Genomic DNA, 16,112 nt, shown 5'->3' with positions numbered 1-16,112 from the left:
TCACAGCCCCTCATAGCTCCTTCACAGGCCATCGCAGAGCCCTCAGAGCCCTCACAGCTCCCTCATTATCCCTTCACAGCCCTTCACAGCCCCTCTCAGCCCCCGCAGAACACCTCGTAGCCCCTCAGAACCCCTCACAGTCCTCTCACAGCTCCTTCAGAGCTCTTCATAACCCTCTCACAGGTCCCTCACAGCCCCCTCAGAGCCCTTCATTGCCTGCTGATAGCCGTTCACAGCCCCTTCACAGCCCCCACAGCTCTCTCATAGCCCCTTCACAGCCCTCACAGGTCCCCAGCCCCTCACAGCCCTTCATAGCCCCTCACAGCCCCCTCACAGCCCCCTCACAGCCCTTCACAGCCCCTTCACAGCCCTCACAACTCACTCATAGTCCCTTCGCAGCCCTCACAGCCCCGATCAGCCCACTCAGAACTCCTCGTAGTCCCTCACAGCCCCTTCACAGCCCCTCACAGCCCCCTCAGAGCCCTCACAGCTCCCTCATAGTCCCTTCACAGCCCTTCACAGCCCCTCTCAGCCCCCTCAGAACCCCTCGTAGCCCCTCACAGCTCCCTCAGAGCCCTTCACAGCCCTCTGATAGCCCTCACAGCTCCCTCAGAGCTTTTCATAACCTGCTCATAGCCCTCAGAGACCCTTTACACCCCCTTAGAGCCTCCTCACAGCACTTCATAGCCCACTGATAGCCCTTCACAGCCCCTTCACAGCCCTCACAGCCCCTCACAAGTCCCTCACAGCACCCTCATATCTCCTTCATTGCCCCTCACAACCCTTCATAGCCCCCTAAGAGCCCTCCCAGCCCCTCATAGTCTCCTCCCAGCCTGGTTCATTAGGTGTATAGTATGTATATGAGCTGCCAAACAGAATGGTTTTAACATGCAGCCCTGGCATAATTCCTCTGTTTAAAACACAGTTTTTATCTCTGAAGGAAGGGGCATAAAAAAAGCGATAGAAGTGCCATAAAGGAAAAAGCGGTTGTGCAAAAATCGCTCCCAAATGTGACAGGAAAAGAGAGCTAAATCCATCTCCAGAAAAAAAGACATGTTGGATGTTGTCCCGAGAAGCTGTGGCTGCCCCATCCCTGGAAGTGTTCCAGGTCAGGTTGGATGGGGCTTGGAGCAACCTGGTCTAGTGGAAGGTGTCCCTGCCCATGGCAGGGGTTGAAATGAGATGAGCTTTAAGGTCCCTTCCAACCCAAACCATTCTATGATTCCATGATTCTATGAAAAAAAGAGGGGTTTTGTGACCCTTGTTCTGTTTATCAGCAGCACAGACGACAAGCCAGGCTGTGATCCAAGGGCAGCCAGCAGGATCTGAGTGTTTTGTAAGCAGAAGTTAGGGAGGGAGAAATGCAGCCAGACTGTCTGTCTGACCACGGTGTGGGAGAGGGAAGAAAGCCAGCTGGTGGGAGATAAAGAATGATGCTGATGAGCTTAGAAAGGAAAATAATGGATTGAAGGCCAGGCAGGTCTGGAACTGCTGGATCTGGAAGACAGCAAAGCTGCTGGTGTGATGGCTGACTCAGACACAGGTGCAGAGGCTGAAGCTCTCACTCTGATTTTTCATGCTGTGATATCCCAGCAGTGTGTATCAGGGACCAGGGCCTTGCTCCGAATAGGGAACTTCCCACTGTGTGCCAGGGATTATCCTCGACAAGAGTGACAGCACCTTTGTGACAAGGCTGTGTGGCAGAGGGCCCTGTGCACAGCTTACAATGATGACAGGATAAGACAGCTGAGGTTGTTCAGCCTGGAGAAGGCTCTAGGGAGACCTTAGAGCCCCTTCCAAGTGCCTAAAGGGGCTCGAAGAAGGCTGGAGAGGGACTTTGGACAAACACCTGGAGTGACAGAACAAGGGGGAATGGCTTCCCACTTACAGAGGGCAGTTTCAGATTATATTCTTCCCTGTGAGGGTGATGAGCAGTGGCACAGGTTGCCCAGAGAAGCTGAGGATGCTCCATCCCTGGAAGTGTTCAAGGCCAGGCTGAACAGGGCTTAGAGCAACCTGTTCTAATGGCAGGTGTCCCTGCCCATGGCAAGTGATTGGAACTGGATGATGTCTGAAGTCTCTTCCAACCCAAACCATTCTATGTCCCTATGAAAGAAAGATTAAGGAAAGCCATAGCGGAAGCTGTTACTTTCTCAGGAATAGTAACCAAAACACAGGAGGGAGGAGAAATGTGGAATAAGGAATTGAAGTGGAATGCAGAAGATGTGGATTCAGCTGCATCTTTGACAACTTCTGTATAGACAAGTTCGGCTTGACAAGGTTAAAATCCTACATCCCTGCTGCCTACTTGTGAAAGGGAAAAGGGATTCTTTATCAGGCTCTGCCTTCGTGGCAGCAGAGGACAGAGATGGAGACAACTCGCCCTCTGGTGGGTGAAAGCACAACTGTACAGAAGCTTTGGCCCACGTGCTATGATAAGAATAATTAAAATTATTGGTTAATAGAAGGAAAAATAGAAGATTTTTTAGAGGTTTCGAGGACTGGAATTCACACCAAGTGTATATCCTTGGGGATGGGGAATATACCTGATCAGACACGATCCTCCTGGACAAGGCTGATAAGGTGAGGACCCAAAACGATGTGACAGAAAGGGATCGCAAAATGATGGAGGCCATGATGGAGAAATCCCTAAAACTGGGATCCCTAAATCTGGGAATTGTGCTGGAGTGTCTCCCTGAAGTGTGTGTACAGTAATGCAGGCAGCATGGGCATGATGAATCAGACATCTGTGTGCAGCCACAGCGCTACGATCTCATTGGGATCAGGAAGATGTGGTGGGATGACTCCCATGACACGAGTGTTGCAATGGAGGGATACGGACAGGCTCTTTAAGGACAGGTCAAGAAGGTGAGGAGGGGGAGCTGCCCTTTAGCAAGAGAACAGCTGGAGTGCATGGAGTTCTGAGCCAACGGAGAGCTTACAGGGAAGGATTAAAGAGATGATCAATATGGGTGACACTGTAGTGGGTGGCTGCCTCTCTGCAGGTCTTGGTCCTCATGGGGCACTTCAGCCCCATGAAAACAGAATGAAATCCATGAGTTATTGTCAAACCTGGAAAGTGCTTTGAGAAGCACAGATAAAACCACACCCTATTATTCATCATTATAATTATCATCCACTATAATATATCCTCCCTCTATTCTTCTTAATGAGTAACTCATAAACTTCTGTAGTTGTGCACTTGAGAATTTCACACCACACCAAGTTTTGCCTCCACAATTTTTTTTTCACTAAGGTTTTTAAATAATGATCAGTACAGTACAAAGCTTAAAATATTGTCAATGTTTTCAACAATACAAAGTCAGCAGATGGGAGCTGGGAAGGGGATGGTTCATATGGAACACCCATACCCTTCCCACTTTTCCAGAGAAAAAAATACAAACTCTTTTGTACTTCTGTTTAGTAACAAACAGTGCTTAGAAATAATCGTCAGTAAAAGATGTAAATTGCAAGGCACACCAGGAACCTGTCCTTGCCTCGTTACACGAATCATTAGACATAAATACAAATTAAGTCACCTGTCTCCATCCTCCCCTCCTGCTCCACACACTGAGAAAATCCCCTCAGTGGGAATCAGCTCCTAAGAGCAATCAAGGCCTAGCAGGTAGCAGAGAGGTTGCTCCTGAGCCTCAGGTTCCATCAGGATGAATCTTGAAAAGCAATAGCATAAGGCACATTGGGATGAATTCTCAGGAGTTGTCCTGGTTTGCAACACTTGCAAGAATACTATCTCAGATCCAGAGATCCTTGGGGGAGAGGGTTAGGACCTCAGTCCCTTTGGGATCTCAGCTGTGCTCAACCTTTGGTGGTCAGCTCTTCACCAAACCTGGCCACTGGTATAACCTTCCCAGGCGTGCCTCCTTAGGAAAGCCAGGATGGAAGGAGATGTGCTCCAAGCAGTGAGCCCAAGAAGAAGGCCCTGAGCAACTCCAAGACAAGCTGAGCATTTATCACAGCAGCACTTGTGCTCTCTGGTTTCCTCTGGATCAATGCCAGGGCTTCCAGAGGGCATCCACGGCCACTTCCCAGCTGAGGGCTAGCAGACTGCACAGCATGTGGAGTCTGCTCAGGTAGGCAGCCAGGTACATAAGGCACAAGGACAAAATCTGGGGATGAAGGAAGGAAATAAGCTGGTTGGAGAAAGAGGAGGAGGATGGAGACACGGATGAAGGAAGCTCCAGTGTGTTGTGAGCCCTTTGTGATGCAAGGGCACATCCTCACAGCAGCACAAATCCGTATTGTAGGTCCCTGCTCAATCCACCCATCATAGTAACCAGAAGGTCAGCTCCAGGCTGGAGTGCAGGGCCACACGGGGATGGGAGTGGCTTCACCTGAGTGGTAAAGTAAGAGTATGCAAAAACACCACCATTGTCAAACAGCTGCTCCAGAGGAGAAGTTTCACTTCTGCTGGACCACAGAGGAGAAGACGTATGACCCAAAATACCTTGGAAGAGCCACGTGGGTTCCTCTTCCTGACCCTGAACTAGGTGGCATTACTGTACTCACCCTCCTTTGACATAGGCAGGACATGTCACGCTAAACCCTTGGAGAAGGAGACACCTGGGTGATCCCTTCCTTTGGTACCAGCATAAATCCAGGTAGCAACAGAGCAGGTTTGCTACTAACAGCCATGCCTGATCCCTCTCCATTTTATCCCAGAAATGAGCTCTGGACCATCCTGATTTACACCCCTTCCTGCACAGGAGCCCACTGATGCCATCCAGCCAGATCTACACTCAGTGCCTTATTCTACCTTACCTACCCCAAAATCAAGGCCAAAAAAAAGGAAAAAGCTTTGCTCCCACCGGAAGTCTTTCCCCAAACTGGGAGGAGATGCACAAGCAAAACCACAGAGGTCATGGAGTGCGCAGTTCATCAGCACAGCTAACCTAGTTGAGCTTCTAGCTGCTATGCAAGGAGGATCTGCTGGCCTCCACTCCAGCCCTTCCTTGCAGGCAGCAGCATGGTCCAAGTGAGCTGGCTCCAAGTTAAAACAAGCCAAAAATTACTGACATTTTTTCAGTAGGATTGGTTTCCTGACAGTCCATCTCCCAGCACCAGCTTACTTCATGGTGAGATGAGCTTCTGTGCATGGGAAGGGATATGATGATACAGGGATGATGATGGGAAGGTCTAAGTAGGACCATCCCTGCTTGGCATCTCCCCTGAGGCAAATTTGCTGCTAGGTCAGCATGGCTGTACCATCAAAAGACACTGAAAGAAATGAAGTCATTAATTTCTAAGCTGGACTGGATATAAACCAGGAGGCCCAGAGTGATGAGAAAGGTTGAACTCGATGACCTCCTGAAGGCTTTCCTATTATTTCTTCTCCTATACTCCAAACTTACTTCCCTCCTCTTTTGTAGTTCATTTGTCTATAGGGCCATGAGTTCCAAGTTTATCCACAAAACACAGGACCAGCAAAGCACCTATTAATAGATCTGTTTTCCATCACCTATTAATAGATCTGCTGTCTGGCCCACCTTGCTCTTCCAGCAGCACAGCACTGTTTCCTTCAGGCTAATCTTGACCCAGCTAGGAGGCTCTGCAGGTATAAAATGTAAAGGTAAAACCCTTCTGAATAATAAATCATGTGCACACACATGTACACAAACACACCTCAATAGCTAAAACACAGATCAAGTAGAGAAATCAGTGCTTATCCTCACAAACTGTATCCCCCAACCTACACTGCCTGCTCAGAACCAGCAATCACAATTCAGTTGCCTGCCTTTGGGTTCAGTGAGACAAATCTGTGGCTGGAATAGATCCCATGAATTCCTTGGTTTCAGCAAGGATTTATACTTCCTTGGAAATTTGCCAGGTGTCAAGGTATTTGAGGCTTTGGGTCTCACATAGCTTCAGTGTGGCTTCATATCTGATATTGCCCCCAGGCAAGCACAGAAGGGACTCGTCTAGTGGGGTACATGGTAACCCAACCCTTACTACAACTTGGCCAGCAGTGACTCATGGACTTTAAGTGTCCCTGACCACTATCTTTTCTATTCCACACAGGAATCACCAAGTCTCAAGGACAAATCCATCCCAAGGTTGCACAGGACCCTAATGCTGTCACCCTGCTCCTACCTTTTGCTCTTCTACCTTCATGTAGTGCTGATAAAAACATGCCAGAGTCACACTGGTCAGAGAAAAGCAACCCTGCAGCTTCAAGGTTAGCTTTCCCAAGAGGGCCACCAAGGACTGTACGGTGTCCCAAAGAAGGCAATAAAGACTACTTCACCTTCATACCCTTTGGGCCATGACCACGGTAGGGCTTTTGGAGGATCAGAACCTTTCCTGTATCAGACAGCTCACATCCAAGTTACTCTACACTGCATGGACATCACTAGAGGTCAGCTGACTCCCTACACAGATGATACAGACCCAGTTTGTCCTAGAGGACCTCAGGTCAGGCCTAAGTTGCCAAAGATGTTTTGATAAAGCCACTTCAACAACCTGGCATTGACATACTTGACAAGGGGATCATAGAGAGAACCTGGCTGGAACAGGAAAAGGATTATACCAGCCACTGTGCCACACATGCCCTCACAGCTGAACCCTACAAATCTAGACTCCCCCTGAAACCTTCCTACTGCCTTTGACAGGAACAGGTAGCCCACAAATATGGCAAAACCTGGAGAGGTTATCACATCCAGCTGCCGCCCTCATGGTGTTGTGAGCCCTGGCAGATTCTTCTACAGCCTCACAGCCTTCAGGCTGCCCTCCCTGACATTCAGCAAGGTATCACCCACAGCTTTAACAGAATGAACAAGAAACCTCTGCCTATACCAGCATCCTTGGTTAAGTGACTTGTTCTGGCTTAACACAGTCCATATCCCCACCCTGGATGACAATCCCTGCTGTGAAAATGCATCCGGCATGAAGTCTCCAGCCCTCCACCTGAGTCCAGGGTCCTGGTTAGTCACAGCATGTTAGGCAAGTAAGACAGTCATGTCTCTAATAGGTTATGCCCCTTTTCTTGATTTTCACTGGTGATGTCATGCCTGTCACATCTGTGACTCTCAGGAGTCCTTCTTAGCCAGGCTGGCCTTGATCCTGCACCGCAGGATGTAAGCTGTGATGGCACTACAAGCCACCAAGCCAAAAAAAGAGATGCAGGAGAGATAAACAGTGAAAGGCCCATGTCTCTTCAGGAAAATCTCCTGCCTGTTCTTGTAATCCAGAAGAATGGCCTCCAGCTGTGATAGGGTGCAGATGGCCAGGAAGGTGTGGAAGATCTGGTGGGCATGGCCAATGATATCACAGGAGCCAGGGAAGTACTTCTCAGGGACAGGGCAGGAGAAGAAATAAGCACTGATAAGGAAAAACAGTATCTGGTATGTGTGGTACCAGGCAGCATCTTCCTCACAGCCCCCCAGGTGACACACAACCACCCGGTGAGCAACAGGACTGATATCCAAGATGAATGCCAGCCCAGCTGGGATCACCTGGCACATCTTCCTCATGATGGGGTAAGGCCGTCGGTACCGATATTTGGCATAGCAGCAGCCGGCACAGGACAACCAGCCGCAGAAAGCTGCAGCAGGCAGGAAGAAAAGCCAGAACTTGTCATACCAGGCCTGGTCAGAGCTGTAGTAGAAATGAGCCAGGGCACTGCCATACTGGTAGATGCTGACTCCAACATAGTCCACAAAGTAGAATGTGTAGTGGTACAGCTCTGATTTGGACTGCAGCAGGTGGGCCAAGAGACTGCAGGTCAGGTAGGTGACAGAGGAGAGGACAAAGATGAGCAAAGGCAAGGACCACGCGTCCATGGGTAACTGCTCAGCTTCCACAAACGTCTTGAATCTCAGCAGCACAGCCAGTGCTGCCAGGAGGTGAGTCCATACATTGACCACCTCGTTGTGCTTCTGGAAGAGGCTGAGGAAGTAGTAGCGCCAGTCCTGGCCGGTGGGACGGTAGCCCGGCTCGCGGAAGAGCTGTGGCACCTCACACTCCTTGACCGTGCAAGGCATCTTGGGGAAGCCATCCTCCAGCAGCCGGGGCAGCCGGCTGAGGTGCTGCCCACTGAGGGAAAGCGTGCTGATCCGCTCCAGGATGGCTGTCATCTCCCTGCCTGCGGCGGTCTTGAGCCCGGTGCTAGGGAATGTCGTCTTTGTGCCCTGTAAGGAGGGGAGAAAGAAGAAATGTTAACAGTGGTGCAGCAGGGAGAAGACTGTGCTGCCATTCCTCATGAGACACTAGGCCTTAGAACCCCTTCCAGTGCCTAAGAGGGTTCCAAGAGAACTGCGGAGGGACTTTGGACAAGGGCCTGGAGTGACAGAACAAGGGGGAACAGCTTCACACAGACAGAGGGCGGGGTTAGTTGCGACATTAGGAAGAAAGTCTTCCCTGTGAGGGTGGTGAGGCACTGGCACAGGTTGCCCAGAGAAGCTGTGGCTGCCCCATGCCTGGAAGTGTTCAAGGCCGGGTTGGACAGGGCTTGGAGCAACCTGGTCTAGTGGAAGATGTCCCTGCCCATGGCAGAGGGTTGGAATGAGATGGTCTTAAAGGTCCCTTCCAACCCAAACCATTCCATGATTCTGTGAATATTATGGGAGTTTAGGGGTACCAGGTCTTCTGGGAAGTTAGAAGAGGGTCTGAGGGAGTACCAGATTCCCAGGGGGTATCTTCTCCCCGGCCAGTAGACCTATATTCATCATGGAGAAGGATGGCACAGCCCTGTCCCTGCAGTTCAACCTATGTCAGGTGGACACAGCAATGTCACAAGCTTCTCTCCCCACCTCCTTGGGCACTCAGCTTGGAGCATGTTCAGGAGGAACCAGGAGCTGCCAACAAGGGGGTGCAAGAAGCAGTTAGATGGTAAGAAAGCACCTGATGATTCATGAAGGGGATTTTTCACCCTTCTCCCCGGAACAAACTGCTCAGGGACAAAACCGGGGTGTAATTACTCATCTAAGGGATAACCTGCCTGTCCGCACATGAGTGAAGATAATCTCAACCAAATCATGGAGATTGCAAAGAAGCTCAGGTTCCCACTCACAACTTGCACTTGGGTTATGTCTGGGGTTGCTGCAGTGAGTAGGGCAGAGGGAGAACTGGAAAAATTCAGTCCCAAACCTGCAGCCCTTACCCCTCCACATGTAAGAAGGCCGAGGACTGGGAAGTGATGGAGAAATGAGAGGCTCCACATCAGACCTGACTGTAGTTTGGGTACAGCGTCGAAGCCTTGGGAGCATCCATGGAGCCATGTTGACGGGCTGGAAGAGATGTGCCTGGATGCTCAGAGCACCCAAACCCAGTGCTGGGCACTCCTCTGCCTGCTCTGCTCTGTTCCTTGGCAACCTGCAGAGTTCCTAAGCTCTGGCTGGAAAGATTCAGGTTCAGGGCACAGCAGGATCCTAACATCTGGAGAACACCTCCCAGCACTGAATTAATTCCCAACACTTGCTGTTTCCCAATAACCTAGATATTTCTCTTCCCTGCTGATGTTTATGTCAGACAAAATAGAGGAGAACTCATCACAGATGCTCATGCTTGAACTGACATTGGTGCTGATGGAGACCCAACAGACTCTGTGGTTACTCCTGTGCAGCCAACACACACACTTTTGCAAGAGTGGGATCTGACTCCTAATCTTATATGCACCCAGCTGGAGCTGCAGAGCATAGAGATGGCCAAAAATCAGTAAATGCAAGTAAGTATTTTGCCTGAGTGTGAGAAATGGTGTATTTTTTTCCTGTTGCATCAGATACTAGCTGCTGGCAGAGCTGAGAATGTGGAAAAGCTTGAGCATGGGAGACCCATGCTGGGATAGGATCGTGTTAAACACCATGAGAGAGTGCAGGCAGGGAGGTAGAACCTGGCAGACCCAGGGTGAGACAGCACAAAAAGCAAAATGAGAGCAGACTCTGAAGCAGGTGGCAAGTCTCATTTCCTCTCGCAACCCAAAGCCTCTGATAAGAGACAAAATATTTGCATGTTGCTTCCGTATTCTAGCAGAGGGGAGTTGTCACAATTTGTTGTCCATTTTCCAGCAGTTGTCTCTGCTGTACACTTTTCAGGCTTTCTTCCTCAGCACCTCTCAAGACTGTTTTTTTAATTCCCCTGTTTGCCACAGGACAATCTGCCTGCTGAATTTGATGGAGATGCAGAAGGCAAAATGGGCCCTGAAAATGCTATTTTAGTTTTACAGATGCTTAAGACTGAAGAGAGCACCCTTGGTCTTTGTTGATGATGTATATGCTCACATACAGTTTGTTTCTCTCCTAAGGGTCTGCAGGGTCCTGATCTGTGATGGGGCATACAGTTCATTCAGCAGCTTGTTTATCTCTGTGGGGTTACATTCCAAAATTTAGGGAGGCAAGGCAAATTTTGACTCTGGGGCACTCCTGTGAGGGGATGGTGTGAAAAAGAGGCAATACTCTCTCCCCCCAGTTCCAACGTACAACCAGTCTATCGTGGCTCCTTGTAGCTGATGGAGAGAGAAAGGTTCACTCATAAATCATGAAATCCCATCCAGCCTGGTCTTGAACACTTCCAGGGATAGGGAAGCCACAGCTTTTCTGGGCAACCTGTGCCAGTGCATCACTACCCGACTTTCATCCCAACTCCTCTACCGCAGCTTCAGGCCAGGTTGGACAGGGCTTGGAGCAACCTGGTCTAGTGGAAGGTGTCCCTGCCCATGGCAGGGGGTTGGACTAGATGATCTTTAAGGTCCCTTCCAGCCTGAACTATTTTCTGATTCTATGATCATGGTGGCACAAGCACAAGCAAAAAGGACATGCTGAAGCTCCTCACCTCTTGGAGAACACTGACTAATGCTAGTGTGGACCCCAGGACATCAGGAACTGGAAACCTGCTCCAATATGGGCAGATACACTGCATGGGTGCAGGGTCAGAGCACTCATCTGCAGAGAGGCAGCAATATGCCGTAACCTGTCCATACAGAGCAAAAGCAACCAGAAGACTCATGCGAGGGCGACAATCAAGCCTTGGAATATGAAGGCATGGGAATGTGAGGGGTACATCACCCCTTCCACTGCCTGTGGCCTGCCTGCTTTGCATGCTGACAGGGATGTGAGAGAGACTGGCAGCTTGTGTCCCAGGCACAGCCTGGCTCCGGCTTGCACAGTGTGTGCTCGCGCCAGGATTTTGCTACAGACTCTCATCCCAAGAGCTCAGTGTACACAGCGAGCATTGCCTCTGAGAGGTTGGACACTGCACATCTCTCTGACAGCAGAGATGATTCCAGGCAGGCTTTCATAGATGGAAAATGCCAGTTTTGAAACAGGCTGAGGGACATAGATTTTCAAAATAATAGTCAGAAATCACAAGAAACACATCTGATATTCAGCTAAACAGCACTAAATCAGGAACCTGGTCGACTGCTTATTTTTAAACCTTGTGACATTAATGAGTGAGAACAAGTTGGCAATTTCCAGTGATCATGTGATAGACAAAGCGATGAGTGAGTAATTAACGTAAGAAAAGAGAGAGAAAGGAAAAAAACCAACCCAACCAACCCAGAAACCCAAGGTCAGCACTGGCTGTTTCACTTTCACAGAGACCCTATTCTTTTCCCTTCATGGGGGCGTAGGAGCAGCTGAAAGCCACATTCATCCACAGGGTGTCTCGTTGAGATTCCATCCTCACCCCCCATCTCCGGGGGATTCAGTTATTTTGGCTGCTCCCAATTAACAGCAACCAAGTATCGTTTGTTCTCGGAGGGAGCTGCAAGGCGAGAAGGAGGGAGTGGCTGATGGCCAGGCTGGATCATTACAGCCACAATACAAACCCCAGCACAGAGGGAGAACGATCCCGTTCCAATTTTTCTCTCCCTTTTGAAGAGAGTAATTGGAAACCCGAGCTTTTTTCCCAGCTCTTTTGCGTTTTGGTCACAGTCTGATGGAAGGGTTTGAATGAGATGATTTCCTACAGAGTATGGTTGATTTTCCCACCAGTCTGGCCTCAGCGTTTGCTGTCTGGGACTGAGGCTGTTCCAAAGTGATATATTTGCTTGCAGACTAGTATTCAGGCATTAGAGGTTTACACAGGCTTTCAGAAAGGCAGTAATTCCTGGTAAACAAAGCATGGAGGACTGAGGGAGCTCAACTGTGGGGAAGTGTTTAATAAATGCATTGCATTTAAAATAGAAAAAAAAGAAGTGGTTGTGGACAGCATGAAAATAACAGCAGTGACTGTGTAGCAGTGGCTAACACTGGTTTGCAGAGTTGCAGGTGATTAATTCCCTTATTGCTCTCTTCTTGTCGTTGAGCAAAAGAACCTGGAGGAACTCCAAGCCATTTTGAAGCCTGGGGTTTTATTCTGACCCTTTCCTACACGAGGTTAACTTTAGTGTTGCAGCTCCTACAGCACCAGGATGGCAGAGAGCAGTTCATCTCTGGAAGGGGCTGCACCCAGCTCAAATGCTGTGCATAACCCTCATCCCAAATCCTGCTCCCTGCAGGCTGGGGAGCACAAATGTCTCCTGTAACTAAACCACCTGTGGTGAACTCAGGACAAACTTTTAAAGACCACCCTGGGAGCACAGTGCCAGCTCCTCCATCCCATTCTCCCTGGTATTTTGGAAAGGTTCCACCAGAGATGAGAAACTAAGAGACCATGAATTGGCTCAAGCAGCAATTTCTGTGTAGTCTTGGTTTTATCACCTTCCTTCTCCTGCCACAGGTTTAGGTGCTAACCTTCCTCTGATCTACAACAGACACACAGAGAGCTCAGATCCACTCTGCAGGAAGTTATTGGAATTTACTCCGGTGTCACACAGAAACTGGTACATGTTGCCCAAAGAAGCTGTGGCTGCCCCATCCTCAGAAGTGTCCAAGGTCAGGCTGGATACAGCTTGGAGCAACCATGGAAGTGGGTTGGAACAAGATGAGCTTTAAGGTTCTTTGCAATCCAAACCATTCCATGATTCTACAATTCTGTGATTTGATGGTTTGTGCCAGGGACAAACCCTGTCCGATCAAGCAGTGGAGTATGAAGAACTGATCTACATTCCAGTATCAACGTGGAAATCCCCACAGCCAGAGAGGTGCTTGAGGCTTCTGTAAACTGGGCTTACACCTCTCCGTCTATGAAATGGGGATACCAATCCTCAGCTGCCTAATGAGAACTAGATATTGCACTCTCAATGCCCTGGGCAGTGCTGGGACTACTTCACAGTGCATTGCACAGATTTCCCTCAACATGCTTACCTACTCTGTTACATCTACATCAGCCCAACTGCAATCATGCCTCCAACACGGACATGCACATGTCAGGATGCTCTGGAATGTAAAAGGTGATGTGATGTGATTTACTGAAGGACAAGCCTTAAAATAACCTAATCTGCTAAGAAAAAGGGTCAAAGTAACCTCGTGGAAAATTTCTAAAAGAAAATGGTTCAGATTCTCCCTTTCTGTATACACCACACACATACACAGCATGTGGCTCAAGCAGGGTTTGTCCCTAGCACGCATTACTCAGGAAACAAACGTCCCGTGATGCCGGGAATCAAGCCATTAAAGCCGGCGGGAGGTGGCAGGATCCCCCACGGAAGCCATGGCAGTGTCAGCTCCCCTGCAATTCCTGGCCTGGAAGTGAGCTGGGCCAGCAGCCAGCTTAGCCGTGCTGAGCTGCAAGTGCCTCTTGACATGGGCTCAGTGTTGCCTGAGTTTTGGGATGGGGCCAGGGGATGAGAGCAGCAGAGCCAGTGCAGGGAACACTGTGCTCAGAGGGGACAGAGCAAAACAAAGCTGCTGGCAAACACCATGTCCCTGCAGCAAAGCTGAGGGGAGGCCACAGCATCCCATCAAGGAGGGAGAGCACTTGAGGTCCTGTGGTGTTTGGGGGAGCAGAGCAGGGCAGTGGAAACCCAAAGTTAGGAAACAAGACTGGATGAGGCTGGTGGCTTTATTGTGAGAGTCCCAAACCTTGAGCCAGACATCACGTGCCAGGGCCTGATTTCCACAGTGCCAAGGCCTCAGTTCTGAGATCAGTTGCACCCCTAAAATGGGTGGCCACACACAAACTGTCTACCAGGAACAGCTCCTGGACTGTCTAACCCCCAACATACGAGGGAACAGTGTGGGTCACTACAGCACATTTCTGATTTGCTGCAATAACATAGTTGCAGTTTCCTCGTGCCTAACCAGGGTTAAAGCTCTTGATGCTGCTAACACAGCCAATACACTCAATTCCTGAAAAAAAGAAACCCACCTGCAGCACGAGGCAGATGCAAAAATGTGAATATTCACTATTTCTACCCACAGACCCTGACTAAGAATTATCTCCTCTGGCAAATCCACCACTCCACTCCCCCATCCCCCCGTATCAAAAATTGTTCAAGGTTGAGGTAATATTCTGCAGCTTTTCTTCCTGATCCACTAATCCTTTGCTGTTTGTGCTTTCCAGATCTGCTCAGCACTTTCTTTTCCCACACACAACTAACACAGCGTCCAATGCTCTGGGGCTTGATTTCAGGTGGGTGTGAAATCCCTGGATGGAGCACCCACACTTAAAGGCTCTGAGTACACCAGGAACCAAACCAGATCAGGACACAGGCCCAATCTATGACCTTCAGGTTGCTGAAGTGCCAGAACACTTGGGCACAGTTTTGGTTCTGCCACCCCTACTAGTCCCTGCCTGCTGTATTCAGTCAGACAGGAATCACTGATGGAGTGGGACTGACCCGTTTCCAGAAGCTGGAATAGTGCCAGGGAAACGCCTGAGGTTTTATCCCCGCCACTGACTGAAAAAGGAGCCTGGATTTGTTGCAGTTGCATCCCACTTCCACCTTCTAAATTTCTTTCAGCACAAATCTCCCTTCAGTGCAGCTTAGCTGGAGCTGGGAACTCGGGCTAGCACAGAGAGACCTCAACAAGCCAGAAAAGCCCTCCCTGCTCAGATCCATCTGCTAATGGGACAACCCTGGAGCTATCTCCCTGCAGGCAGAGCAACCAAACCAAACTGGCTGTGTGCCGTTTGGGGCTCTGAATCATCCCCAAAAGAGTCTTAGGCTGAGGCTGCTCAGCTTTGCTGTCATCCACAAAAGCCTCTTGCACAAAAAAATTATTTTTTTTTAAGGTTGCAGATTTTAGAGCTTCAGTCACTAGAAAAAAATGTATATAAATCATGCAGAGCCCTGCGGCTGCTGTGGGCAGAGAGCAGGCTGCCAGGGAGAGCCTGCAGCTCTGTGCCAGCCCCCTGGAGCTGAGAGCTCTCCTCTTCCCTGCACTAAAAGTCTTTGTCCCCAACTGGGACATCGTCCCATTTAACCCCGTGACCTCTCCCAGACAGCTTCTAGGTTTGCAGGAACAGTAGTGCTGCCCTTCCTGGAGGCTACGAAGCTCCAAGCAAGGGCAAGCAAGGACAAGATGGCAGATTCTCCCCAAAAATCTGCTGCATCTACATGCTTACAACCCTACTCAATCCCAATTATTTGTTGGGGGGTGAGAGGGTGGAAAGGAGTTGGGAGCAAGCTTCCCCTTACTACCTGGAAGTGTTCAAGGACAGATTGGATGGGGCCCTGAGCCACCTGATCTAGTGAGTGGCATGCCTGGGGTGTTCCAAGGCCAGGTTGGATGGGGCTTGGAATAACCTGTTCTAGTGGAAGATGTCCCTGTCTACGGCAAGGGGTTGGAACTAGATGATCCTTAAGAGCCCTTCCAACCCAAACCATTCCATGATTCTGTGAAGGATGGAGCATATAAGGTATGCCCAAATCTGTACAGCTGCACATCAAATGCACAGCCTTCAGCAGCCTTCCTGGGAATTTATTCCTCTGGAGAAATTTAGTAATGATTACTTATTTATGCAATTAAAGGGCCACTGGTCTGACCCCAGGAACAAGGGTTACCATGTACACTGGCAGATAAAAATTAAGCTGGTGCCTGACTGAAGATGTGCAAGTAGCTGCAAGCTCACGCACGTGACCTGACGACGGCAACTCCCTTGTCCTCAGCCTCACCAGCACGTCGCTCACACCGGCCATCCCTCCCTGCATCCGCAGGGACACAACCTCTGCTCAGCCAGAGGCTCCAGCCACAGCTTCAGGGTAAATAAATGAAAGGAATTAATGCCCAGAGAACAGAAAATCCTGCAGTGTGCAGGGCTGTTAACCCACACCT

The 16,112-nt window shown here is 49.7% G+C and overlaps 1 protein-coding gene across 1 annotated transcript; it reads right to left on the bottom strand.

The window, feature by feature from the left end:
• Nucleotides 1-7,001: 7,001 nt before the first annotated feature.
• On the bottom strand, nucleotides 7,002-8,090 carry PAQR8 (progestin and adipoQ receptor family member VIII). Its single transcript, XM_009076380.1, has one exon. It carries the CDS (start codon nucleotides 8,088-8,090, stop codon nucleotides 7,044-7,046), a length of 1,047 nt encoding a protein of 348 aa, XP_009074628.1. The 3' UTR covers nucleotides 7,002-7,043.
• Nucleotides 8,091-16,112: the final 8,022 nt, after the last annotated feature.

Source organism: Acanthisitta chloris, unplaced genomic scaffold, assembly GCF_000695815.1.
Source record: "Acanthisitta chloris isolate BGI_N310 unplaced genomic scaffold, ASM69581v1 scaffold35766, whole genome shotgun sequence".
NCBI lineage: Eukaryota > Metazoa > Chordata > Aves > Passeriformes > Acanthisittidae > Acanthisitta > Acanthisitta chloris.
Note: the sequence above shows the minus strand (reverse complement) of the source record. Positions and strands in the feature narration are given on the sequence as shown.